This window comes from Fimicolochytrium jonesii (genome assembly GCF_025526975.1).
Source record: "Fimicolochytrium jonesii strain JEL569 chromosome Unknown EV422scaffold_42, whole genome shotgun sequence".
Taxonomy (NCBI): Eukaryota; Fungi; Chytridiomycota; class Chytridiomycetes; order Spizellomycetales; family Powellomycetaceae; genus Fimicolochytrium; species Fimicolochytrium jonesii.
In genome coordinates, this window is record NW_026515709.1 from 21,284 (window position 1) to 49,251 (window position 27,968).

At 54.6% G+C, this 27,968-nt stretch overlaps 5 protein-coding genes across 5 annotated transcripts; 3 read left to right on the forward strand and 2 right to left on the reverse strand.

Annotated features, from left to right (window-relative positions):
* Positions 1–5,823: 5,823 nt before the first annotated feature.
* On the reverse strand, positions 5,824–7,655 carry EV422DRAFT_572191 (uncharacterized protein; the record flags this gene model as incomplete). The annotated part of the gene is made up of 2 exons (XM_053073084.1): positions 5,824–6,234; positions 6,663–7,655. The coding sequence occupies 2 exons, from the start codon at positions 7,653–7,655 to the stop codon at positions 5,824–5,826; spliced, it is 1,404 nt and encodes a 467-aa protein (XP_052920962.1).
* A 1,182-nt stretch (positions 7,656–8,837) lies between these two features.
* Positions 8,838–11,581, forward strand: EV422DRAFT_510123 (uncharacterized protein; the record flags this gene model as incomplete). Its single annotated transcript, XM_053068900.1, has 8 exons — positions 8,838–8,873; positions 8,968–9,035; positions 9,132–9,289; positions 9,504–9,535; positions 9,585–9,623; positions 9,707–9,917; positions 10,002–10,096; positions 10,169–11,581. 8 exons carry the CDS (start codon positions 8,838–8,840, stop codon positions 11,579–11,581), a joined length of 2,052 nt encoding a protein of 683 aa, XP_052920963.1.
* A 9,087-nt stretch (positions 11,582–20,668) lies between these two features.
* Positions 20,669–21,664, forward strand: EV422DRAFT_572195 (uncharacterized protein; the record flags this gene model as incomplete). The annotated part of the gene is made up of 1 exon (XM_053073085.1): positions 20,669–21,664. The coding sequence occupies one exon, from the start codon at positions 20,669–20,671 to the stop codon at positions 21,662–21,664; it is 996 nt and encodes a 331-aa protein (XP_052920964.1).
* A 1,587-nt stretch (positions 21,665–23,251) lies between these two features.
* On the reverse strand, positions 23,252–23,936 carry EV422DRAFT_510125 (uncharacterized protein; the record flags this gene model as incomplete). Its single annotated transcript, XM_053068901.1, has 3 exons — positions 23,252–23,583; positions 23,608–23,722; positions 23,766–23,936. 3 exons carry the CDS (start codon positions 23,934–23,936, stop codon positions 23,252–23,254), a joined length of 618 nt encoding a protein of 205 aa, XP_052920965.1.
* A 510-nt stretch (positions 23,937–24,446) lies between these two features.
* EV422DRAFT_510126 (uncharacterized protein) lies at positions 24,447–27,752 on the forward strand (the record flags this gene model as incomplete). The annotated part of the gene is made up of 8 exons (XM_053068902.1): positions 24,447–24,683; positions 24,745–24,948; positions 25,052–25,100; positions 25,167–25,454; positions 25,499–25,890; positions 25,924–26,329; positions 26,527–27,073; positions 27,194–27,752. 8 exons carry the CDS (start codon positions 24,447–24,449, stop codon positions 27,750–27,752), a joined length of 2,682 nt encoding a protein of 893 aa, XP_052920966.1.
* Positions 27,753–27,968: the final 216 nt, after the last annotated feature.

A 27,968-nucleotide genomic window follows, 5' to 3' on the forward strand; every position in this document is an offset into this window, starting at 1 on the left:
GGAGCCGATGAAAATAGAGGCGACTTGTGGTGCAGGTTGTTGACAGGTAATAGTATTCAGACCGAAACAAGAACTAGAACAAGACTAGGAAGAACTGGTGTTGATCTGCTGGGGGATCAGGAAGTGGGGAGCTCAGGGGAGGCGGCTATTTATGTTTTTCTGGGAAGGCTGGGGAAGCGTGGGGAAGCAGAAGGGTACGGAATGAGAGGGAAGCCAAGAGAAGCGCCAAGGGTGGGGAAGCATAGAAACAGAAGACTGGGGATGGGGTGGCTACGCTGAGGCTGTGGGCGGGTAAGTGGGGAAGTATGGAGAAGGGTTTGTAAGCGCCGAGTGTTGGGAGGTGTGGCTACGTGCGGCTGCGTGGAGAAATGAAGGCAGTGGCAGGTGTGGGGTAGCGCGGCTGCGTGCGGCTGCGAGGTTTGGCAGATGTCAGGTTTTGACAGGGAATTGACATTGACTGACTGTTGGGATGCTGTCATGAGGTAAGTGCATGGTATGGACGCGTCGTCCATAACATCACCCCCTCCTTTAGCCACGGCGTCCGGATGTTGTTTTGATGTTGGCAGGCTTTGGGCGGGGTTTGTCGGGGTACTTTTGGTGGAACTGGGCAACAAGCTCTTGACATCGGGCAAGGTGTTCCACTGGCTCCCATGTGTTCTCCGAGCTTGGCCAACCCTGCCACTTGATGAGGTACTGAAGGTGCGTGCGTCGAATACGGGAGTCAAGAATGTCTTCCACATTCCATTCCTCCTGTCCTTCGACTTCTTCTGGTGGGGTGGGTTCTGGCTCAGTTCGCTCCGGAATGGTGAAACGTGGTTCAAGAAGGGAGACATGGAAGACGTTGTGAATTTTGTAGGATGGGGGAAGCTTGAGGCGATATGTGACCGAGTTGATCTTCTCCGTGATTGTGAAGGGGCCAATCTTACGGTGATCAAGTTTCTGGGAAGGTCGGAGAGTCTTGAGATTCCGCTGTAAGAGCCAGACACTGTCCCCGGGTTTCATGTCTGGGCCAGGTGCCCTCTTAGCATCGGCAAAGCGCTTCATGCGTCCTTGGGCCTCCTTGAGCTCAGTGGCAAGCTGTTCATGGATTTCCTTGAGATGGTTGGCACGCGCTTCGGCTGCAGGATTAAGGGATTCGGTTGTGGTGGCGGAAGCCAGACTGAATCGAGGATGGAACCCATAGTTGGCGTAGAAGGGGGTTGTCTGGGTGGCGGAGTGGATGGTGTTATTGTAAGAGAACTCAGCAGAAGACAAGAGTTCCTTCCAGTTATCTTGTTGTTAGTTGCAAAAGCAGCGAAGGTATTGCTCAAGAATCTGATTGGTCCGCTCGGTTTGTCCATCGCTCTGGGGATGGAACGCCGATGAGAGGTTGACCTTGGTTCCCAGGAGAGCGAAGAGATGTTTCCAGAAGTGGGAGTTGAACTGTGGGCCACGGTCAGATACAATATCGTCGGGGAGTCCATGGAGCCGGATGACATGGTGCCAGATCAGATCTGCAGTTGACTCAGCGGTGGCAGTTTTCCTGCACGGTACAAAGTGCGCCATCTTGGTGAACCGGCAGATGACAACGAGCACAGAATCAACCCCATCACTGGCGGGTAGATCCGTGATGAAGTCCATGGAAATTGACCCCCAGGGGCGGTCAGGGACCTGCAGGGGTTGGAGGAGACCGTAGGGCTTGTGTCTGCTGGTCTTGGCTTGAGCACATACGTCGCAGGACCTGATGTAGGACTTGACAAAACGCTACTGGCTAGGCCACCAGTAGTTGTGTGAGATGAGCTCCAGGGTCTTTGACATGCCGTAGTGTCCTGCCAAACGCGTGTAATGCATGTCCCGGCAGATCTCAGCACGGAGCTTGTTGGTGGGGACGTAGACAAGGTTGTCGTATAGCAGAACCCCATTTCCCTCGGAGAATCGCTTTATCCGTTCTTGGTCTTCTTGAGATTGCTGGGCAATGGGGGCCCTAAGCTGTTGCCGGATGGTTTGCGCAAACACATCGGATGCCAGGGCAGCTTTGATTTGGTCAAGGAGCGAGGAGTCCAGTGGGGTCAGATAAGTGGCGGCCAGGCGGAGATGGTCAGGGGTGAGGATCGTGGTTTCCTGGGAGCGGAATGCTTCTTCCCCCTCCCTTAGCTCGTATTCAGAGCGACGAGAGAGGGCGTCAGCTTGGTGTTGCTGGGTACCAGGGCGGTATGTGATGACAAAGTCGAAATCAGCAAAGAAGATTGACCAGCGGGATTGGCGGCGGTTGAGGGTACGGATAGTCATGAAGTACTGGAGGTTCTTGTGGTCACAGTAAACGATGACCTTGTGGCGGGCACCAATGAGGTGGTGTCGCCATTGAGCAAATGAGTCTTGGATAGCCAGGAGTTCCTTGTCGTAGATCTCATAGTTGATTTCCTCAGGAGTAAATTTGCGGGAGTGAAAGGCCACGGGGTGGAGTTGATCTGTGTCATCGGGTTGAAGGAGGACGGCGCCAAGGGCAAAGTCGGAGGCATCGGATTCGACAATGAAGGGCTTGTCAGGGTCGGGGTGAGTCAGGATAGGTGCGGAGGTGAAGGCTTTCTTGAGGGTTTCAAAAGCTAGGTGTGCAGCGTGGGTCCATTTGAATGGCAAGTCTTTGCGAGTGAGCGTGGTCAGGGGTGCAACGATCGCAGAGTACCCTTTGATGAATCGCTGGTAGAAGTTGGCAAAACCAAGGAAGCGCTGGATGCCTTTGACATTCGTCGGGGGTTCCCATTCGGTAAGTGGCAGCCGTCTTCTTTGGGTCCATGGAAATGCCTTGCTGGGAGATGATAAACCCCAGGAACTCAACAGAGTCACGGTTGAATTCGCATTCTTCCGGTTTCGTATACAGCCCGTGCTGGCGGAGTCGTTAGAGCACCTCTTGGACGTGGGTGGGGTGGTCTTCTGGGTTTTTTGAGAAGATCAGAATGTCGTCAAGGTAGACCACAACAAAAACGTCGAGAATGTCACGGAATATGTCGTTCATGAGGTGTTGGAATACTCCAGGGGCATTGGTGAGCCCAAACGGCATGACATTATACTCGAATAGGCCGTAGCGACATCGGAACGCTGTCTTCCATTCATCCCCTGGCCGGATCCGAAGAAGGTTGTAGGCTCCCCGGAGGTCAATCTTGGTGAGCCGGCGTGCCCCTCGAAGACGATCCATGATGCTGTTAATCAAGGGCAAGGGATAGCGATTCTTGATGGTGATATTGTTGAGTCCACGATAGTCGACGCACAGACGGAGGGAACCGTCCTTTTTCTTGACAAAGAGGACTGGGGCACCGGCGGGAGACTTGGAGTGCTTGATGAACCCCTTAGCTAGGTTCTCTTCAAGGTAGTCACAGAGTGCCTGCATTTCAGGCTCGCTGAGACTATAGATCGGGCCGAACGGTGGCTGTTTGCCCTCTTCTAAGTCGATGGGACAGTCGTAGGGTCGGTGCTCTGGGAGGGTATCCGCGTTCTTCTTGGCGAAGACGTCCGCAAAATCTTGGTATTCTTCAGGAATGATGGCCTTCGGATCTTTTGGAGGAGTGGTCCCCAGGGCTTGGGAATCTGACTTGGTCGGATTGGCGTAGGCAATGAATGCCTGGTCATGCCTTGCCGCCACACGGAAAGCTGGGGCGCTGATAAACGATACGTGGATCGGTGTGGGTGCTGGGTCCAGTGTGTTGGGTGTCTGGGCTAGGGAGACTGAAATCTCGTCTTGATGGATACGGATCAGAGGTTCAGGGGTTCTTGAGGGCTTCGGGCTAGGTTCTGTTGGCAGGGCATCCCAGGAGGCGTATTGTCCAAAACCGCAATGGCAGCGGACGGAAAGAGTGCGAGTCTTCCAATGTAGCTCCACATCATGGAGCTCAAACCAGGGAAGCCCCAGGATGATTGGCGCATGCGGGGAACATGTCACATGGAATACCACCTCCTCAAAATGGTCGTTGACCCACATGCCCAAAGGTTGGGTGTGATGGGTAATGGAGCCCGCATGGCTGGGACGTCCGTCAACCAGTTCAAGCGCAATGGGGTCCTCCTTCTTGACAAGTGGGATGCGGTGCTTGCGGGCATAACTTTCGTCGATGAAGCACGACATCGCACCGGTGTCGAGTAGTGCTGAAAGCTGAACTGGAGCTCGCTGGGCCGATATCTGCAGGGTAACAGGGTACTCGAATGGTGAGGATGGGCCCAAAGTCCGCATGGGTGAGGGTATCTCAGATAGGAGATTGACATTGTTGGTGGTCAGGAGAAGGGTGTTGCTGGAGATGCCAGGATCGGAGCAAGGTTTTGTGGCTTCTCCCTTGGCAGTACTTGCGTGGTGAGAAGGCCCAGGACAGGTGTTGCCCAGCTGCTCGGCCTTTACTGCAGCTGGACTTGGGCAAAATCCTGGATGGGTGCAGGTTCCTTAACCGCGACATTCGCCGTGCGTATCTTGTTCGGGCAGAGTTTGGCTATGTGGCCGGGTTTACCACAGTAGAGGCAAAGTTTGTTTGTGATGCGGTGTTGGCGCTCTAGCGGTGTGAGGGGTCCTCGCGGACGAGCAGCGTCAATGATCATAGGGTCGTCTGGGCGGTTGTCGGGGCTCATGAGGGTGGGGCTAGTGGTAACTGGCACATATGGCTGTCGGTTCCTGCTTCGCTCTAGACGGCGCTCAAACAATCGGTTGTCACATTGGATGGCCTGTTCCATCACGGTGTCGATTGAGGCGGTAGGGGGCATCGTGAGCATTAAGTCCTTGACGTCTTCTTTGAGGCCGCGACGGAAGGTGGCAGTCAATGCCTGGTCATTCCACGACACATCGCATTGCAGCTGTCAGAACTCAGCTACATACTCTGTTGCTGCACGGGTTTGTCGAAGGTTCTGGAGCTTGTTTTCGGACGTGCGGATCCTGTCGCTGTCTCCAAAGACTGCTTGCATTTGCTGCATGAAATCATCCAGGTTCGTAAGGGAATGATGGTCTTGTTCGACAAGGGGCGCCAGCCAGGCCTGGGCGGTGCCAGTGAGGTAGGTGCCAATAGTTCGTATCTTGGTCTGATCGTTGGGGTAGCGCCTGGGTTGGAGGGCGAACATGAGCCGGATCTGGTTGAGGAACACACGGAACTTGCTTCGGGTGCCATCAAATTTGTCTGGGAGACTGATTTTGGGTTCGGGGGCGTGGGTGGCAGGGGCAGTGGTCTGGGTTTGCGCTAGTTCGGCTTGTAGGGTGGTATTCTGTGCTCGAAGTTCGTCAATCGCATTGCACATGGCTTGCCAGGCTTCGGCCGTGAGGGGAAGGGCGTCGGACATGGTGATTTGGCGTGGAGGTACAGCGGCTGGGGGTTGTTGAGCAGATCAAACTGTTATGAATGGGCGGAGCCGATGGAAATAGAGGCGACTTGTGGTGCAGGTTGTTGACAGGTAATGGTATTCAGACCGAAACAAGAACTAGAACAAGACTAGGAAGAACTGGTGTTGATCTGCTGAGGGATCAGGAAGTGGGGAGCTCAGGGGGGGCGGCTATTTATGTTTTTCTGGGAAGGCTGGGGAAGCGTGGGGAAGCAGAAGGGTACGGAATGAGAGGGAAGCCAAGAGAAGCGCCAAGGGTGGGGAAGCATAGAAACAGAAGACTGGGGATGGGGTGGCGACGCTGAGGCTGTGGGCGGGTACGTGGGGAAGTATGGAGAAGGGTTTGTAAGCGCCGAGTGTTGGGAGGTGTGGCTACGTGCGGCTGCGTGGAGAAATGAAGGCAGTGGCAGGTGTGGGGTAGCGCGGCTGCGTGCGGCTGCGAGGTTTGGCAGATGTCAGGTTTTGACAGGGAATTGACATTGACTGACTGTTGGGATGCTGTCATGAGGTAAGCGCATGGTATGGACGCATCGTCCATAACAGGAAGGGCTTGCCATTATCAATGAGCTGCTGGAGGATATCTTGATAGGCTTGGCCCTTGTTCAGAGCGAGAAGGGCCTCGTCGCGAATGGAAGATCGATCGAAGTTGGATTTCTGGACCCGGAAGATGTCGGATTTGAGGTCGATGGCTTCGGACCCGATGGAACCGATGATCTTGGATAGCACGACCATCACTCCAGCGTTGCTATTGCTGGTGACGAGAATGTGACCTCCATTCTCTCCGTCTTGAGGGCTTTGGTTATCGACCGTGTCGTGGAGATGTGGGCAGTTGATGGTCGTGTCGATGATGCAGCCGATGAGCTCTGTCTTCCCGACACCGGGCCCCCCATGATGCCGAATGCAGGTGATCCTCTACCAACGGGGTCGACGGCCAGAGCGACGGCGGTGACCTGTTCGTCGGTCAAGCAGGGCCAGCTCTCTCTGATCCATTGCTTGATCGCAAGGTCTGGGGAGAGTAACCATTGGTGTTTTTGGGGTGGGACCGTCGGGGTTTTTCAAGGCGCTCATCACCTTCAGGAGGTCCACGTGCACCTCCGGGACGAGGACATGGTAGAGAGAAGCGCCGACAAACATATCGTCGATGATCCGCTTGGCAACCCTGACGTATGCTTTCGTGAAGGGTTGGAGGGTGCCTTGATTGGCGTTTGGGAGGGAGGTGTCTTGATTGGGGTTTGGGATGGGGGGGGGGGGGGTGGGAAGCGATTGCGTTCTTTGACTTCCCCTGGGAAGCAAAGAGTCCCCGAGGCGTTCAGCGAGCTGTTGGCGCGGTCGATCCGCACCTCTGGGTCGATCTCGCGAAGGGCGGTCAAGGAACCGCTGTAGGCGGAGGCGGGAAACGTGAGAGTTCCGACAGTCCACTCCACGTTTTCGCTGTCTCGCTCCCAAGCTATGCGCACATTGAGGATGCTCACTTCCCGGCGCCCAGCCATCCGCTCCCGTTGGAGCTGACTGAGCTGGTACAACCTGAATGCGTCCCAGTTGCCATACGCAACCACTCGGATGTGGAACAAGAGATCCGCTGCGGCTTCCTCAGTTGCAACTTGCAGAGCTTGTACCCGTTGGGGTTCTTTCAACCTCGTCGGGTTCCTTGAGAGCAGTAGGTAGTTGTGGAGGAGCTCCTCAACCGCGGCCTTGCTACGGGGTTCCTTAGCAATGGGCTGGCATCCCATGGGTCCCCCGAGCCACTGTACGCCGTTGGACTCCGAAAGGATGCATGCCGAGTTTCCTGCATGGCTGTCGCACTTCATGGTTCGGGTGTGGGTATCAAAGAAGAGACTGTAGGGGTTGGTAACGTGCGGGTGGTCTTGACATTGGATGCGAGTTGCCATTGATACGGCCGTTTGGGTAAGGGGGATCCAATCGAGATCCATGTGGCCTGTTATCCGCATGTGTGCGACAACGTGCGTAACCCGGAGACGCGTGGAGTCCTGCCTCAAGGGAGTGTGGCAGTTGCAAAGATAAACATCGCACAGGCGGCATCGGAAGAGATCGGAGACGTTGGCCAGCTTGCTGTGGCAAACAACGCAACACGGGCGACCTTGGACTTGCGTTATCAAAGGTTCGAGAACAGCTGAGGGCGGCAGGGCCGGACAATTTGTTGCCGTTGATGCGGCTGATCCAGAGATGGGTAGGTCTGACGCTTCGAGTGTTTCAGCATCCGACGGGTTGTCGTTGAGGTTGTCGCTGAGGTTTTCGTTGAGGTTGTCGCTGAGGTTGTCGTCGTGATCGAAATGGTCAACGTACTGGACGACGTCCATGTCGGCGCTGTCCATGGCGGGGCTGAGAACAAAAAGGGATCGTTGAGTGACAGCTCTCAGGATCTAACGGAGATTGGACAGCCCGCACAATCCTTTCCACCCGATATTCACGCATGGTGGCGGCTTCACTTACCTACGGCTTGGGGTGTGTATTTTGATCGGCGAAGGTTTAGGAATCTGTACTGGGTCGAGTCCTGAGATTGGTGAGTGACAGCTCTCAGGATCTAACCGAGATTGGACAGCCCGCACAATCCTTTCCACCCGATATTCACGCATGGTGGCAGCTTCACTTACCTACAGCGTACGATACATACAGATGGCGTATGGCTGTGGAATAGTTGTACCTTGGTCGGCAAATGCTTGGGGAAGAAAGGGGGTGTGGACGAATGGTAGGGGAAGGATGGGAGTGTACGGGCTTATATAGGGAGTGTACGGGCTTATAGACGCGGTTTCACGGCAGGTTTCAAAGGAAGTGTGGCAGGAAGTGTGGAGAGCCCGCTTTAGAGTGACTCACATCCAATCCCGGCTTACAATGTAATGGCATAATGGCATGCATGAATTGCACGTATGCATAATGCCTGTGGACTCAGTATGGAGCACTGTTTCACATGCATCGTAAGAGCTTTCACATGGATCCTACATATACAGAGCTTTCACCCGTTTCATCCGCTTTCACCCTTTCATCCGTACGTAATAGCTTGTGGAGTCGTACGTACTATGTCATACCCGTCTCATAGCTTGTAGAGGACACTTGTAAAGTACCCACTGATGTACCCTCTCAGCTCATTACAGCCGACATGCGGAGGGAGATAAGTGGCCGTGCTTTCTATTCGCATTAGAGCTTGTATCATATGTGGCCGTGCTTCCGACTGTCGTTGCCCCGCATCAACTTGGAGTTGGATGGGCGTACATGATACTGCGTTAAATGTACATAATGCGTCTCCAACCGGCAGGTTCACAGTGAGGGTTCACAGTGAGGCCCCTCATCAATGATCGATACTACGCAACTCGTGGTCCATGAGTTTATCCACAAAGCTATATAGTGCAACTGCGTCAAACGGGGTTTTGTGTAGGGGTAGGAAAAAAAATGGGCGGGGAATCCGGAGAATCGATCCCCCGGGGTCTAAAGACAACGTTTTTAGGGCCAAACACGATTGCCGTTGAGCTGGAGACTGGGAGCTAGAACATGTGGCGTACATGTGTTTCAATGGCCAGGCTAGTGTTAAGGTTGGGGTAAGCTGAACTAGGATATCAAGGGTTGATGGAAACGCGTTTGAGTTCACAACACTCCATCCTTGGTGCTTGGTGTTCTGATCAACGTATACAGTGTTGGGTAGAAAAGATTTACATCAATGCCCATCCGCTAAGGTATCGGCTGTTCCCCTTCTTGACCTCGTGCGTATACTCCAGTCTGTGCTGAACCGTTGCACAGAAGCAGTCGGCGAAGAGGCACTTGCCCATCCACGTGGCCGCTCATCCAGTATGGTGCAGTTGGGTGGTAGGTCGGAAACGGCGACCTATTCCACTGAGCTCTGAAGAATTGTGTCAGGGGGATCAAAACGCAGGGGACAAAGTGTGTGGTGAGCATGGTCCAGCGGGAGCCACGACTGGCGTGATTGCCAAGGTTCTGGTAAATCCTCTTCACCTTGGTACGTATTTTGTGGTGTGAAAGTGGGATAAAGATTGTCAGGGGGAAAAAGCGTGTGTTTCTGCATGAGGGGTAATGCAAGCTTGGGAGGTGAGAAGGGTGTCATTACCTAAGGTTTCTCCCTAGAAATCTTGCGTAAGTAGCGATTTCGACAGCGCGTTTTCGTCGGGGTGGGGGACTGTCACATGCATGCATCCCCTTTCTTCCGGTTTTAGGCGTCACAAGGAAGCTGGTAGCGGGGGAAAGGGTATCGCATCTGTTTTTCTCCACACAGATCGCATCTGCTTCCCTTCCAGGCCCAGAAACCACAGCTGGACAACTTCCACCCTTTTCCGGTACTCAACAACAACGGCTGTATTAAAAGCTTCCCTCTCGCAAACCCCTGAAACCACAACTGGACAACTTCCACCCTTTTCAGATACCCAACAACATCGGCTGTACCAACGGCCTTCCTCTCGCCAATCACAGCGGGACAACGACCACCCTTCTCACACCCAACAACAATGGCTCTACCAACAGCGTCCCACTCGCAAATCACAGCGGGACAATGACCACCCCCTTCCGATACCCAACAACAACGGCTCTACCAACAGCGTCTTTCTTGCAAGGAACCAATCAGTATCAACTTGGTGAGTCCCGACCCCTTTCACGAAAGGGAATATGTCACGGCCGGTTATTAGTAACAACTACGTCCTTTCTTTTCCGTGTAACAGCAACCATAATGCCTGCGACGCGTGGCAAAGTGGTGGACTACAGGGGGATGGATCCTTTTCCGTACCTCGGGCGACACTATTATACGCCAAGGCGCGTAAGAGACAGAAGGGGTGTGGCTTTGAGGCGTGAGAGTATGTTTTTTCTAACCCCTTTCTGACTTATGCAGATTCGAGAGCGTAACCGGGCGTCAGGGCGAGTTCGGCCCCCACAAATCGCCAACGCAACGGCTCTGCCCACCCAACACGCCCTCCCTCTGCCCATCCAACACGCCCTCGCTCACGACGACGATGGGCTGGACGGGATGGACGTCTGCGATGGGAACGATATTCACATCGAGAATGATGAGGATATCAACACTAGCAAGAGCGATGATGACGATGGGCTGGAGATCATCGAAGAACAAGACGCAGACGGACAAACTGTCTGCCGCACAAGCGTGACAACGGAGGTGCTTACTCCCGAACCGGTAGACAACACACGGGCTATAATCCAACAGCACCATATGCAACAAGGGGATGTCAGCCCTATCTCATACTCCAGTGTGCGGCCCGTCTCGCAAGTTGCGCCAGAATTAGACGCAACAATGTCCCAGAGTATTATTGTGGCCATCGAAGAAGGTCGCGAACCAGCCAGTGGCTATTTTGCCAACGCAGCCCGCAAAGCATGGGATGTCATGTCCTCAACAGCAGGCATCATCTCTCGCCATCCATCAGGACAGCCGAAGACACCAGATGATATCGCCGCAGGTCTGCGCGAATATTGCCGAGGAGCGGGGGCCATCATGACGCTGGATACCACTGCACACTTGCTCATCTCGGGTCTGGACCAGTATACGGGCACCGATCAGGAGAGTTATTTAAGGGTTTCAATCACCGGGGTATCAACCCCAACGGCTGACCCCCCGACAGTGGCCGAGAAGAATCTTATGCTCTCGATGAAAATGTTCGCGACGGCGCAAGCCAGCAGGCGGGTCGCTCTCCTTAACGTGTTCATCAGTTGGACGGAGTTCAAGAGCGGCCTTGTAGAGCTATACGAGCAAATCAACAGTCGTCCCCCCAAGAAGAATGAGGCGTCGGATTGGCTCAAACTGTACCTCAGAGGGAGACCTGAGCTTTTATACGCGCTTGCGGAGCATGCCAGCCTGACGGACAGGCTCCCACAAAGGCCCCCACCCCCACAACACCTTCCGCTACTGACGCCTTTCACGCCCTCCATCTCCTCTCATGGGGATATCAACCCCGACTGGCCCTCCATCTCCCTGGCTGCGGAAAGAAGAGTCGATGAGGTCATACAGGATGTCGTCAAGAACATGACCGACCTTGCACGGAAGGGCAGTCACTACGCCTTTTTGATGGCGTTGCTGCCCGGTGTTATCGCCGTACCTCCAACCTTCTTGCCTCTGGAGATTGAGACGATCCCGGCGCGTAACCTGCATATCATCACGACCGAGTTGACCAAGGTGCGGGGCCGTATTACGGACTTCCCGGCGGCAGACGCAAATGCATTGCTTCGCATTAACAAGGCTCTCAGCAATTCGAATTTTTACGATAGCGTCAAGCGACATAGCAGCGCTAAGTAGTTGAAACATTCGCGATCTCCCACAGTGGGGCATCAACCCCTTCACGCTGGGCACGCCGCGTACCTGAGAACATCTCGAAAAAGTTATCGGCTGAATTCATTATCCGCAGTCTTGAAATATCCACATGATGGAAATCACGCTTATGCTTACCAACAATGTAGGCAGCTGTTTCCGCCAGTTTAGGCAGTACCACGTAGTTAGGCAGTTGGGGTTCACATATATTAGGTATCCTGCCAGCATGCGCTTCTGTACATAAACAAAAGAGATCTCTTAGCGAAATGGCAAATTCTGGTACATATCCGCCCCATTCCTTTTTGCAAGGAGGGGCTGTTCGAATGCTAGCCACTCAATTCGTGACCCGGATTCGCTTTGGTACTGTTACTTGAAAAGCTCTTGTTACGGACGACGCGCCCATACCATAAGCTTACCTACTGACAGCCGCCAATGTCAACCGCCAAATGTCAAACGCCAATGTCAATGTCAATGTCAGTGTCAATGTCAGTGTCAATGTCAGTGTCAATGTCAGTGTCAATGTCAATGTCAATGCCGCTCCCCTCGCTCCTCTCATTTCGCCAATCCTCTTGCAATATCGCTACTCCTCCTCTCTCCTCTCATCTCGCCAATCCCCCCTTGGCTTCTCCACACCCCACACTACTTCCCCATAGCCAGCAGCTGTAGCAATGCTCTCTACGCTCGCCACGCACGCTCTAGGAGCATAGCTGTCGCCCCCCCAGTCCCCTCTTGTTGTTGTTGTTCTCTGATTCGCTGGGTTGCCTATCTATAAATAGCCGGCCTCTCTTCGTCCGTTCCCTTCCTCCCCAGCAGATCAACACCAGTTCTTCTCATCTCCTGTTCTAGTCCTTGTTTCTTGTTTCGCCAATACAATCTCTTGTCGCCTATCACTCTCGCCCTGTCTTCTCTACTTTGCTTCCGCCTCCGTCGTCGAGATCATAACAGTTTGATCTGCTGCAACACTGCGAAGTTCAGAACCCGTCCAGCCCTGCATCCGACAAACCTTTTTCGCCATGTCCCAACCCGAATCCGTACCTTTCACCGCCAAGACCGCCAAGCAATGGAACGATATGTGCCAAGCCATCGCCGCCTTGCAAAGCCAAAACGCCAACTTGCAGGCCAACCTAGCGCAAGCCCAAGCCGACGCACAAGCTGCCCAGAGCATCGCCGCCCAGGTTCAAGCCGATACGTACACCCATCCCCAAGTCGCCAACCCTGCTCTGGAGCCAAGAATCAGCTCGCCCGAGAAGTTTGATGGTACCCGCAGCAAATTCCGTGGGTGGTTGAACAACATCCGGTTGATGTTTGCTCTCCAGCCCGACCGCTACCCCAGCGACATCATCAAGATCCAAACTATTGGCACCTACCTCACCGGCACTGCGCAAGCCTGGATGGCGCCCCTAGTCGAACGCCAAGATCACAGCCTTCAGGACTTCGATAGTTTTATCAGTCAGATGCAATCGGTCTTCGGAGACAGCGACAGGGTCCGCACCTCTGAAAACAAGCTCCAGAACCTTCGCCAAACCCGTGCAGCAACCGAGTACGTCGCTGAGTTCCGCCAGCTACAATGCGATGTCTCCTGGAACGACCAGGCCCTGATCGCTACCTTCCGCCGTGGCCTCAAAGAAGACGTCAAAGACCTGATGCTCACGATGCCCCCTGCGGCCACCATTGATGTGGTGATGGAGCAGGCTATCCAGTGCGATAACCGGCTGTTTGAGCGCCGCCTGGAGCGAAACAGAAGCCGCCAGACCTTCCCAGTTCCCCATACCTCGTTTACTACTACCACCACTGTCGACCACAGCGAGCCTATGCAGATTGACGCCGCTCGTCCCCGCGGCCCTCTGAGCCCTCAGGAACGCCAACGCCGCATTTCCAACAGCCTCTGCCTTTACTGCGGTGGTGCGGGGCACATTGCAAAAGTCTGCCCCGTCAAGAACAAGACCACCACCCGTGCCGCCAACGTCGACATCAAAGAACCCTCCACCGAACAGGGTTTTCCCAAAGTCCAGCCGCAGTAAAGCCCCAGCGACTGGACAACACACACCGCCCCGGGCCTCCTAACCTCACAGCTCCTGCAACGGGAGAGGCCACCCCCCTGGTTCCCGACTCCGTTATAGCCGACACAACCCTCCTAGCCGCTGCCCATGTCGAAAACTCCGAAATTAACCCCCGCGCCATGCTTGCGCTGGGTCCCCTCGAACCCTTCAACTACCCCGTTACCATCATGGTATCATCCAGCCGCGCCCCAATACCTACCTCAGCCATGATCGACAATGGTGCCCTGTCCTGCTTCATCGACAGAGACTTTGCCCGCAAACACCGCATCGCCCTAGTCCCGCATCAGCGTCCACTGACGATCGAACTCGTTGACGGTCAACCCAGCTCTGCTGGGCCAATCACCCATCACACCCAACCAGTAGGCATGTGGGTCGACGACCACTTCGAAGAACTCGTCTTCCATGTCACCAAATCACCCCATGCTCCAATCCTCCTTGGTCTCCCCTGGCTCCGCCTCCACGACATTAACCTTGACTTCAAGAACCTTTCGGTCGGTTTCCGTTGCGACTGTCTGTACCATGAATTCGCGAATTGGGACAACTCTCCAGCACCCCCGAGCCCAGCACCCGCCAGAACCCCCGAGCCCTTGATCCGCATCCCCCAGGATGAAGTCCCCGTCGACGAAACATGGTCGATTCCAGTACCCAAGGTATCTCGCTTCAGCACCCCAGGACCGGCTCCCACGCCGCTCCGAGTCTCGTTCATCTCCGCCCCAGCCTTCCGGGTCGCAGCAAGGCATGACCAGGTCTTTGTCGCCTACGCCAACCCTGCGAAACCCGATCTCCCAGCCTCGCCTAGCCCCAGTAAACCCCCGACACCCGAGAAAGACATCAAAGACTTCCTGCGCCCCGAGTATCGAGACTTCGCCGACGTTTTCGAAAAGAGAAATGCTGACACTCTCCCCGAAGCACCGGCCCTACGACTGTCCAATCGATCTGGAAGAAGGCAAGCAGCCACCTTTCGGCCCGATCTACAGCCTCAGCGAACCAGAAATGAAGGCACTCTGCGAATACCTCGAAGAAAACCTCGCCAAAGGATTCATCAAACCCTCAAAGTCCCCTGCCGGTGCCCCAGTCTTATTCGTGAAAAAAAAGGACGGTTCTCTCCGCCTCTGCGTCGATTATCGAGGCCTGAACAGCATCATGGTGAAGAATCGCTACCCCCTGCCCCTGATCAACGGTATCATGGATTGTTTGCGCGGCGCCCGCCGTCTCACCAAGATCGACCTCCGCGGCGCTTATAACCTCTTACGCATGCGCCCGGGCGATGAATGGAAGACCGCCTTCCGCTGCCGCTACGGCCTATTTGAATACAATGTCATGCCCTTTGGACTCAGCAATGCTCCTGGCGTCTTCCAGTACCTGATGAACGACATCTTCCGCGACATTCTCGATGTGTTTGTTGTCGTCTACCTCGACGATATCCTGATATTCTCCAAGAACCCCGAAGATCACCCCAAACATGTCCGCGAAGTCTTGTCCCGCCTCCGACAGCATGGGTTGTACGCCAAACCAGAGAAGTGCGAATTCAACCGCGAATCCGTTGAGTTCCTAGGCTTCATCATCTCCAAGAAAGGCATCCAGATGGACCCCAAGAAGATCGCTGCCATCACGGATTGGGAACCTCCCAAGAATGTCAAAGGCGTCCAGCGGTTCCTCGGCTTTGCCAACTTCTATCGCCGATTCATCCAAGGTTATTCCAAGATCGCTACCCCGCTCACAGCCCTGACCCGGAAAGACATCCCGTACGCCTGGACACCCGCCGCAAACACCGCCTTCGAGAACCTGAAGAAAGCATTCACCACCGCCCCCATCCTTGCTCACCCTGACCCAGAGAAGCCCTTCGTCGTCGAAACTGACGCCTCCGACTTCGCTCTTGGCGCAGTTCTCCTCCAACCTGACCAGGACAATCAGCTCCACCCCGTGGCCTTCCACTCTCGCAAATTCACGGCCGAAGAGATCAACTACGAGATCTACGACAAGGAACTTCTGGCCATCCAAGACTCCTTTGCCCAGTGGCGCCACCATCTCATTGGCGCCCGTCACAAGATCACCGTTTACTCCGACCACAAAAACCTTCAGTACTTCATGACCACCCGCACCCTGAACCGCCGCCAAGCCCGCTGGTCGATATTCTTCTCGGATTTTGACTTTGTCATTACCTATCGCCCCGGTCCCCAGCAGCACCAAGCCGATGCCCTCTCCCGACGCTCCGAACATGAGCTAAAAGAGGGGGAAGAAGCGTTCCGCTCCCAGGCAACCACAATTTTGACTCCCGAACGCCTTCGACTCGCGGCTGCCTACCTCACACCCATGGATACCACGCTGCTTGACAAGATTAAGGCCGCCCAGGCCTCTGATCCCCTCGCTAAGACCATTCGCGAAAAGCTCAAGATACCCCTCGCCCAACGAACTGAGGAAACCCAAGATCGTATCAAGCGGTTCTCAGATGAAGATGGGATCCTGCTGCACGATAACCTGGTCTATGTCCCCACCAACGAGCTCCGAGCTGAAGTCTGCCACGACATGCACGATACTCCCCTAGCCGGCCACTTTGGGATGTCCAAGACGCTCGAACTCGCCTCCCGCAACTACTGGTGGCCCAGCCAGTGGCGCTTCGTCAAGGCCTACGTCAAGTCCTGCGATACCTGTAGCCAAGCGAAATCCAGTCGACACAAACCATACGGCCTACTCCAGCCCAACAGTATCCCTACCCGCCCTTGGGGATCTTGGTCCCTGGACTTTATCACCGGTCTGCCTCCCGTGGACGGGTACGACTCCATCCTGAACGTCAACTGTCGCCTCACCAAGATGGCCCACTTCATCGCCTGCAGCGAGTCAGAATCCGCCGAATCCACCGCCGACCTAGTCTTCCACAACATCATCCGTCTCCACGGCCTCCCCGACGACGTCATCTCTGACCGAGGACCCCAGTTTAAGTCCCGGTTCTGGCGTCGACTTCTCGAACTCCTTGGGGCAAAAGCCAACCTCTCCTCGGCCTTCCACCCCCAGAGCGATGGCCAGACGGAACGCACCAACCAGATCCTGGAGCAGTATCTCCGATGCTTTTGCAACCACCAACAGGACAACTGGAAACAGCTTCTGTCGTCCGCCGAGTTCGCCTACAACAACACCCATCAGTCCGCCTCCCAGACCACCCCCTTCTACGCCAACAAGGGTCTCCACCCCCGCTTCAGTTTTGCGGCCTCTGCTACCTCCGAATCCGTCAACCCCGCCGCTGAAGCCCGCGCTAAACAAATCAGGGAAGTCCATGAACAGCTCGCCCTCGAGCTCAAGGAGGCCCAAGATCAAGTGAAGCGCTACGCCGACGCCAAACGAATTCCTGGACCGGACTTCAAGCCTGGCGACCACGTCTGGCTCCTCCGCAAAAACCTCCATACAACCCGGCCCTCTCAGAAACTCGACCATCGCAAGATTGGGCCATTCCCCATCGTTGAAAAAATCAATCCCGTCGCCTACCGGCTCAAGCTCCCGCCTACGTACAAAATCCACAATGTCTTCCATGTCTCGCTCCTCGAACCCCCCTTCACCATCCCCGAATGACACGAACCCGAACCCGTGACCCCAGAGACCGTTGAGGGTCAAGAAGAGTGGGTTGTCGAAGCCATCCTTGACTCTCGCATCCATTGTCGTCGCCTTCAGTACTTGGTCAAATGGCAGGGCTGGCCTGACTCCGAGAACACCTGGGAGCCCGTGGAACACCTCACCCATACCGACGCACTCCTCCAGGACTTCCACAGCGCGTACCCCAACAAGCCTTCCTCTGTCCCCGTAGCACCTCCTCTGCTGCCACACCAAACTCGACGCCGCCGCCGCCGCCGCTAAAGAGAGGGGTGATGTTATGGACGACGCGCCCATACCATAAGCTTACCTACTGACAGCCACCAATGTCAACCGCCAAATGTCAAACGTCAATGTCAATGTCAATGTCAGTGTCAATGTCAGTGTCAATGTCAATGTCAATGTCAGTGTCAATGTCAATGTCAATGCCACTCCCCCTCTCTCCTCTCATTTTGCCAATCCTCTTGCAATATCGCCACTCCTCCTCTCTCCTCTCATTTCGCCAATCCCCCTCGGCTTCTCAACACCCCCCACTACTTCCCCATAGCCAGCAGCTGTAGCAATGCTCCCTACGCTCGCCACGCACGCTCTAGGAGCATAGCTGGCGCCCCCCCAGTCCCCTCTTGTTGTTGTTGTTCTCTGATCTGCTGGGTTGCCTATCTATAAATAGCCGGCCTCTCTTCGTCCGTTCCCTTCCTCCCCAGCAGATCAACACCACTTCTTCTCATCTCCTGTTCTAGTCCTTGTTTCTTGTTTCGCCAATACAATCTCTTGTCGCCTATCACTCTCGCCCTGTCTTCTCTACTTCGCTTCCGCCTCCGTCGTCGAGATCATAACAATGGATTGTTTGCGCGGCGCCCGCCGTCTCACCAAGATCGACCTCCGCGGCGCTTATAACCTCTTACGCATGCGCCCGGGCGATGAATGGAAGACCGCCTTCCGCTGCCGCTACGGCCTATTCGAATACAATGTCATGCCCTTTGGACTCAGCAATGCTCCTGGCGTCTTCCAGTACCTGATGAACGACATCTTCCGCGACATTCTCGATGTGTTTGTTGTTGTCTACCTCGACGATATCCTGATTTTCTCCAAGAACCCCGAAGATCACCCCAAACATGTCCGCGAAGTCTTGTCCCGCCTCCGACAGCATGGGTTGCACGCCAAACCAGAGAAGTGCGAATTCAACCGTGAATCCGTTGAGTTCCTAGGCTTCATCATCTCCAAGAAAGGCATCCAGATGGACCCCAAGAAGATCGCTGCCATCACGGATTGGAACCTCCCAAGAATGTCAAAGGCGTCCAGCGGTTCCTCGGCTTTGCCAACTTCTATCGCCGATTCATCCAAGGTTATTCCAAGATCGCTACCCCGCTCACAGCCCTGACCCGGAAAGACATCCCGTACGCCTGGACACCCGCCGCAAACACCGCCTTCGAGAACCTGAAGAAAGCATTCACCCCCGCCCCCATCCTTGCTCACCCTGACCCAGAGAAGCCCTTCGTCGTCGAAACTGATGCCTCCGGCTTCGCTCTTGGCGCAGTTCTCCTCCAACCTGACCAGGACAATCAGCTCCACCCCGTGGCCTTCCACTCTCGCAAATTCACGGCCGAAGAGATCAACTACGAGATATACGACAAGGAACTCCTGGCCATCCAAGACTCCTTTGCCCAGTGGCGCCACCATCTCATTGGCGCCCGTCACAAGATCACCGTTTACTCCGACCACAAAAACCTTCAGTACTTCATGACCACCCGCACCCTGAACCGCCGCCAAGCCCGCTGGTCGATATTCTTCTCGGATTTTGACTTTGTCATTACCTATCGCCCTGGTCCCCAGCAGCACCAAGCCGATGCCCTCTCCCGACGCTCCGAACATGAGCTAAAAGAGGGGGAAGAAGCGTTCCGCTCCCAGGCAACCACAATTTTGACTCCCGAACGCCTTCGACTCGCGGCTGCCTACCTCACACCCATGGATACCACGCTGCTTGACAAGATTAAGGCCGCCCAGGCCTCTGATCCCCTCGCTAAGACCATTCGCGAAAAGCTCAAGATACCCCTCGCCCAACGAATTGAGGAAACCCAAGATCGTATCAAGCGATTCTCAGATGAAGATGGGATCCTGCTGCACGATAACCTGGTCTATATCCCCACCAACGAGCTCCGACCTGAAGTCTGCCACGACATGCACGATACTCCCCTAGCTGGCCACTTTGGGATGTCCAAGACGCTCGAACTCGCCTCCCGCAACTACTGGTGGCCCAGCCAGTGGCGCTTCGTCAAGGCCTACGTCAAGTCCTGCGATACCTGTAGCCAAGCGAAATCCAGTCGACACAAACCATACGGCCTACTCCAGCCCAACAGTATCCCTACTCGCCCTTGGGGATCTTGGTCCCTGGACTTTATCACCGGTCTGCCTCCCGTGGACGGGTACGACTCCATCCTGAACGTCAACTGTCGCCTCACCAAGATGGCCCACTTCATCGCCTGCAGAGAGTCAGAATCCGCCGAATCCACCGCCGTCCTAGTCTTCCACAACATCATCCGACTCCACGGCCTCCCCGACGACGTCATCTCTGACCAAGGACCCCAGTTTAAGTCCCGGTTCTGGCGTCGACTTCTCGAACTCCTTGGGGCAAAAGCCAACCTCTCCTCGGCCTTCCACCCCCAGAGCGGTGGCCAGACGGAACGCACCAACCAGATCCTGGAGCAGTATCTCCGATGCTTTTGCAACCACCAACAGGACAACTGGAAACAGCTTCTGTCGTCCGCCGAGTTCGCCTACAACAACACCCATCAGTCCGCCTCCCAGACCACCCCCTTCTACGCCAACAAGGGTCTCCACCCCCGCTTCAGTTTTGCGGCCTCTGCTACCTCCGAATCCGTCAACCCCGCCGCTGAAGCCCGCGCTAAACAAATCAGGGAAGTCCATGAACAGCTCGCCCTCGAGCTCAAGGAGGCCCAAGATCAAGTGAAGCGCTACGCCGACGCCAAACGAATTCCTGGACCGGACTTCAAGCCTGGCGACCACGTCTGGCTCCTCCGCAAAAACCTCCATACAACCCGGCCCTCTCAGAAACTCGACCATCGCAAGATTGGGCCATTCCCCATCGTTGAAAAAATCAATCCCGTCGCCTACCGGCTCAAGCTCCCGCCTACGTACAAAATCCACAATGTCTTCCATGTCTCGCTCCTCGAACCCCCCTTCACCATCCCCGAAGAGCGATGATGACGATGGGCTGGAGATCATCAAAGAACAAGACGCAGACTGACAAACTGTCTCCCGCACAAGCGTGACAACGGAGGTGCTTACTCCCGAACCGGTAGACAACACACGGGCTATGATCCAACAGCACCATATGCAACAAGGGGATGTCAGCCCTATCTCATACTCCAGTGTGCGGCCCGTCTCGCAAGTTGCGCCAGAATTAGACGCGACAATGTCCCAGAGTATTATTGTGGCCATCGAAGAAGGTCGCGAACCAGCCAGTGGCTATTTTGCCAACGCAGCCCGCAAAGCATGGGATGTCATGTCCTCGACAGCAGGCATCATCTCTCGCCATCCATCAGGACAGCCGAAGACACCAGATGATATCGCCGCAGGTCTGCGCGAATATTGCCGAGGAGCGGGGGCCATCATGACGCTGGATACCACTGCACACTTGCTCATCTCGGGTCTGGACCAGTATACGGGCACCGATCAGGAGAGTTATTTAAGGGTTCCAATCACCGGGGTATCAACCCCAACGGCTGACCCCCCGACAGTGGCCGAGAAGAATCTTATGCTCTCGATGAAAATGTTCGCGACGGCGCAAGCCAGCAGGCGGGTCGCTCTCCTTAACGTGTTCATCAGTTGGACGGAGTTCAAGAGCGGCCTTGTAGAGCTATACAAGCAAATCAACAGTCGTCCCCCCAAGAAGAATGAGGCGTCGGATTGGCTCAAACTGTACCTCAGAGGGAGACCTGAGCTTTTATACGCGCTTGCGGAGCATGCCAGCCTGACGGACAGGCTCCCACAAAGGCCCCCACCCCCACAACACCTTCCGCTACTGACGCCTTTCACGCCCTCCATCTCCTCTCATGGGGATATCAACCCCGACTGGCCCTCCATCTCCCTGGCTGCGGAAAGAAGAGTCGATGAGGTCATACAGGATGTCGTCAAGAACATGACCGACCTTGCACGGAAGGGCAGTCACTACGCCTTTTTGATGGCGTTGCTGCCCGGTGTTATCGCCGTACCTCCAACCTTCTTGCCTCTGGAGATTGAGACGATCCCGGCGCGTAACCTGCATATCATCACGACCGAGTTGACCAAGGTGCGGGGCCGTATTACGGACTTCCCGGCGGCAGACGCAAATGCATTGCTTCGCATTAACAAGGCTCTCAGCAATTCGAATTTTTACGATAGCGTCAAGCGACATAGCAGCGCTAAGTAGTTGAAACATTCGCGATCTCCCACAGTGGGGCATCAACCCCTTCACGCTGGGCACGCCGCGTACCTGAGAACATCTCGAAAAAGTTATCGGCTGAATTCATTATCCGCAGTCTTGAAATATCCACATGATGGAAATCACGCTTATGCTTACCAACAATGTAGGCAGCTGTTTCCGCCAGTTTAGGCAGTACCACGTAGTTAGGCAGTTGGGGTTCACATATATTAGGTATCCTGCCAGCATGCGCTTCTGTACATAAACAAAAGAGATCTCTTAGCGAAATGGCAAATTCTGGTACATATCCGCCCCATTCCTTTTTGCAAGGAGGGGCTGTTCGAATGCTAGCCACTCAATTCGTGACCCGGATTCGCTTTGGTACTGTTACTTGAAAAGCTCTTGTTATGGACGATGCGCCCATACCATAAGCTTACCTACTGACAGCCGCCAATGTCAACCGCCAAATGTCAAACGCCAATGTCAATGTCAATGTCAGTGTCAATGTCAGTGTCAATGTCAGTGTCAATGTCAGTGTCAATGTCAATGTCAATGCCGCTCCCCTCGCTCCTCTCATTTCGCCAATCCTCTTGCAATATCGCTACTCCTCCTCTCTCCTCTCATTTCGCCAATCCCCCCTTGGCTTCTCCACACCCCACACTACTTCCCCATAGCCAGCAGCTGTAGCAATGCTCTCTACGCTCGCCACGCACGCTCTAGGAGCATAGCTGTCGCCCCCCCAGTCCCCTCTTGTTGTTGTTGTTCTCTGATTCGCTGGGTTGCCTATCTATAAATAGCCGGCCTCTCTTCGTCCGTTCCCTTCCTCCCCAGCAGATCAACACCAGTTCTTCTCATCTCCTGTTCTAGTCCTTGTTTCTTGTTTCGCCAATACAATCTCTTGTCGCCTATCACTCTCGCCCTGTCTTCTCTACTTTGCTTCCGCCTCCGTCGTCGAGATCATAACAGCTCTGTTCACACACTTTGTACAAACTGGTTTTACATGATAACTTGCAACACATATTTAACATCTGCCCTTTGCGGACGCCGATGAATTGAAGAACTGGGATGCCAGCGTACCCAAAAAAATTGCTTCGTCCTATGTACAACCGAATCGGATAGTTCTTTGTCTGAACCGGGACGGTGGCCACAGGCTTCCTCAGGTGTGATCTCACGGCCATTGCGTATGACGGAGCGGGGCCGAGTACGACGAGTGATCTGTGCTGCTTTCTAGCATGACAATGGCTCCCACCGGCTTCAGCTCTCGCCTGTCTGTGTTTTGGCAGGCCATTACGGTTTACCCAGTGCTATGGATGTAACGGAACTCCCTACGCCCTCGCAGTGCTGTGAGCAACGTCCCGTTGCTTCCGTCGTAGCCTCTTGTGAACGAGTTGCAGCAAACACAACCGGGTGGTGTCATCGTTTATTATCTCGAAAGCGGACGACGCATGAACATCGATCTTAAGCCCATCTTCGCTGACCAACACTGTCCATACGTGCGCACCAGTCATTTCCTCCACTTTGCGGACCTGCTCCACAAAGTCTGGTCATTAAATTGGCGTTCCGTCCCCCTTACAGAGTGGCCAGGATGCACCTTCTTCAGGATATTTTGTGCCGCTTCTGAAATCGTCGGCGCCTGTGTCTGTTGTCTTGAATGTACATCGGTGGCGGCGAATTGCGCTCCTCCTCCGACTCCGACCGTTGTTTCTCTGCTAGGTAGGTCTCTCGCTCCCGAGGGTCAACTGGTATGCCTCCAAAGTGAAGGGGAGAAGTTTTCCACGCCAACGGTGAGCCACCACCCTCCGGGTGCACATCGGACACATAACGCAAGCCTTTGTGTCTCCGTCTCTTTGTGAGGACTCTGAATTCCCGCTTGCCCGGGCGCTTGACTGCTATGTGTGCGTGCTCTACTTTCCCGTAACGATCCTTTACTTAGGACCATATTAGGAGAGGACCTGTCGCAATATGTGGATAATTGATATCACGTGTGCGATCCTTTTCTTTCACGGTAACTTCCACTTTTTTGATGAGGTCCTTTTCGGGCACCACAAACGGTGCCGTTTTCAATACCTGCCATTCGGTCAGTGGCATCCGGCACCGCGATGCCACTGACCGAAAAAGACGTCCAGGTTTGCGCCGGGGTCATCCTCGTCGACAATGGCGACTCAGCGCTCGAAAACGGCAAAGCTGGTGTAAACCCATTCCCCGTCGAAGTATGGCTCGAGGTATTGAAGCAACGCCCACCGCTACGGCCGGCGATGGCGGCTGCTCTACCTTTCACCATTGCGGAACTCCAAGCTGCGATGAGGACGACCGGACCCCTTTACGCCGCTCAAGTCCAGGCATTGGCTCAGGCAAAAGGCCAAGCGGGCTTTCGGCGCACTGGACACGTGGATTCCACAGATCACTACGCTAGTCCGACCCCAACCCGTCCCCCAAGAGCTATGGGAGGCATAGAAACGCCGATGAGTGGGCTTTCGGCCATGCTTTCGACTCCTTGAATCTCCGAGCTTCAGCAATACGCAACAGACCACGGACCACAACCCAGTCACGCAGGTCTGGCGTTGCCACCGATGCCCGCCAGTACTCCGGTGTCCTACGCTCCTCACCCAAATTTGGATTTTACGGAAAGTCCCACTCCACTGTATTGTGGAGAGGCAGTCGTCACACAGTCTTCAGGGAAAACGATGTGGGAGCCTAAGCATCAGCCAGCCCAAGTGGCGGTAGTAACAAACTCGTGGCACACCAAAAGAGCACCGCATGTGGACCACAACCCTTCAGCGTATGAACTTTAATGTCCCTGGAGACATGTGCGGGCCTAGCCCTCCTTTCACCTGCTTCCTTTGACATTGGCTTGACATTGAGCTGGGACGAGAAGGGGCGACCGAAAGCCAAAAAGAGGAAGGCAAACGGTGGTCCGGAACCGCAATTCAAGCCTCTCAAGACGTTTCGTCGCTTTGTATTCTTCGTACCGCACTTGGACATTGGCAACATTTCGACCGGTACCCAGGAGGCGCTTACAAAGCACAGGGTATGGTCTTCAATAATACGTGCCATCCCTACTTGTCACTTATGTATTACATGCGTGCTAGTACAAAGTAGGTGTGGACTTCACCGAGGGATGGGGATACAACGAGATATACGGCGCTATCAGTGCAGCGTTTCGCCATCTTCCAGATTTCCCTTGGGCATTCGAATTCTCACAACGTAGGCATCAGAATATCAGTCCGCTCGGCTGGCAGCCAAACGATGTTAAGTGGGACATTTTCTGGGAATATGCAAAGAAGATAGACAAAGTGATTTGGGTTCAACCCCATTGCTTGGCGTGGGGCGATTAGGAGGCGTTCCAGTACGCCTTCATCCATATGGAGATCCGGGATGCCATTCTTCCACGATAAGAAATCCTTTCGGACAAAGAAGATTTGGGAAGCCTTTGAGATTATGCACTGTATGTCGCTGTACTCAAAATACACTCTCCCGCCCCTCTACTGATACTTCGGTGCCCCCCCTCCAGACAACGACATTCAGTCTGATCCTGTCAAGAGCGCTGCCATGGGGCCTCCCATTGAGTCGGACTCGGATGGTGAGACGGCCGACTTCACTAACATGATGCAAGGCATTATCCCCGCCGTGGGCCGCAGCAGGGCTGGGGCCATAAATGGAAAGGGAAAGGGGGGATTGCCAGAGGACGAAACGGAGACGTCTGAAGCCCTGCGTGGGCCGAAATGTGGCGCATGGAACATCTCCCCTAGGAAACCCCACCTGGCCTACATACGGGAATCGCCGAATCGGGAGCTCCGCCGTTAGCTGGAGATATCGTGCCTGCTCCTTCGCCTTCACCTCCAGATCTGGCATTCCCAAACATACCTCTTTACGTGCCTGCTCGTTCGCCTTCACCTCCTGATGATGCATTTTTAATCCCATTGCCTCCAACCTCGGAGGAAGTCAGACGAAAGATAGCGGAGGAGAACGCAAGGCCCTTCGAGAAACTACCGGTCAACCAGTGTGTAAGCATGTTTCTTAAGGAGCAAACCGGCTACTACGACAAGACTGACAAAGATTTGCGTTTTTACAAAAAGGGAAGAGAGGGCGCTCTCCAGTTTCTTCAGGACCTGATGGATGTTGGGAACGGCGGAAGATGTGTAGATGACGGCGGTGCACACGCAGCTGCAATGGCTTACCAGAATTGGTTATGCTTTCCAGGCATGGGGTTCGCCCGGGGGCACTTTCCTAACGAGGTGTAACTCGCTGTCATCAACCTAGCGCAACAGCGCATTTCAGAGGCATATGCTTGGTGTCCCAATGCGGTGGAACAAAGGAGTGTGCCAGCGACGTCCAGCGGCACCGTCCAGGATACGCAGTCCGTCTTCGGTGGATATGCTGGCAGTACCGGCATGCGCCACATGTATGGGACAAGATCGCAGACCAAGCGACGGGTCAAACCGCCATCCCTCCCTGCTGACGCCTCGAAGTACGTTAAGGCGCCTGAATCTTATGATCTGACCTTACCGACGCCGAAACCAAATGAACTGCTGGCCCGTGAACCCAGTAGCGGCGCGCCCGCAGTGCCCTCCACCCAAGACAAGATCCGTTTCCCTTTCTACCATACGCGTGATGCGGAAGACCTGTTTTCTGGGAGCATTGCAGAGTCAACCGGCAAGGACCTTGGCGACGAAGGTCGTTGCATGCAATGTTTGCCTGGACAGGACTCTCGGTCTTATCAGGATTTGTATAATCATTTCTGTGACCGTCTCGATGGGTTGAACAAAGACAGGGATGTAGACATGACAGTTAACAGTGCATAATGAGAATGGGTCTTCGCTGTCCTTTGGGTGGAGTCGAACTGACAAGTGCCATTTTTCAACACTTTATAGTAACTCGTAGTGAATCGGTAACGCTCCCGAATGGTCGAATAAAGAATTCAGTGGCGGATGCTGTCTGGGCCCGGTGCACGGACGTAAAGAACGCCACGTTTAAGCCATCGTTCAATTTCGTGGGCGAGGACGGCATGGATGCGGAGTTTCGCATCGGGGGCGGTCTCACCAAGGAAGCTTTCCAGATTGCCATCAAGACTTTCACTGTAGAAACCGACCCTCACTGGGAAGGTGCACAGTGCCTCCTTCCGGTGTCCGGCATCCCGGCAGCAAACCTGGACTTCAGGGGGTTCGGGGGATTGTTGGCTCACTCTGCATTGCACGGCAATGTGTTTCCAGAGACCCTCTCACCCATCCTGATCAATGTTCGCTGTCATCCGGAAAATGAAATGTCCTGCCGGTTTATCTCACCAAAGATGATATCACGTTTCAACCGCTCCCTTGGATGGGTTGTGGAGGTTCTTACGGACTACCGGATGGACGACATGGCGATCGACTCAGGCCCCGCGTTGACTCCTGCACAAAAGAGAGCAAAAGTCGAGGAAGAGTGCGTTGCCCGCTGCTATTCTGTATCTTTTCTTTTCCTTCTTGTGGTCGTGGTGTATTGACATGAACAACTCCTCTCCCTCCCTCCCCCCCCCACCACCCCCCCTTGCGATACCTCCAGAGTCACTACGTTGTGCCAGCATTTCGGTTACCCCATCGAAGCGGAATGGGACAAGCCCGTCGCTTTTGCTCAAGATCTAACCAAACATGTCTTGTACACCTGTCGTCGCCCAGCCATCCATCAGATCAAGGAAGGGATCGCTTCGGTCGGCAACTTCGTCTCTGGCACGCCATGCGCGGTATTGTTTCATCTATTCAATCGGCGTCTGGACGTCGACCAGCTGTTCCAGAAGATTGTGTATTTGCCTCCCATTGTTGATTGCCGTAAAGAGGAAAAGACAGAACTAGTGAAGGGATGGTTTCGCATGGCGCTCAATGCACCTAGAAGGGGCATGTCTCGGCGTGACCTGCTGTTCTTCTGGACGTCAAGCCGTGCACTGCCGCTGAAGGACAGGATAGTTGTGGATATCGCTCAGCACGAAGGGGATCGTTTGCCTTCGTCTCGTACTTGCAGCGACACGTTGGAGCTGCATCTAGGTTTCCGAGATGCGGGCCACCTAGCGGATCGCTTGTGGTATGCAGTGTGGCTATCCAAAGATGGAGGGTTCCAGATTCCATAGCTTGGCAAGTTGTTTGTGTACTCTGTCAGATGTAGCCTTTCTTTTCTATGGAATTGGATGGCATGTATTTACACGTTTTGCGACTGGGAGGGAAGGTCGGGAAAAAGTGCAAATAGTGTGCTTTGGTGGCCAGAAAACTCTTACGTAAGGACCCACCTCGGTCCGTGTTCTCATGTTCAGCCCCCCTGTCAGTCACTGTCAAAACGTTCAAAAAAA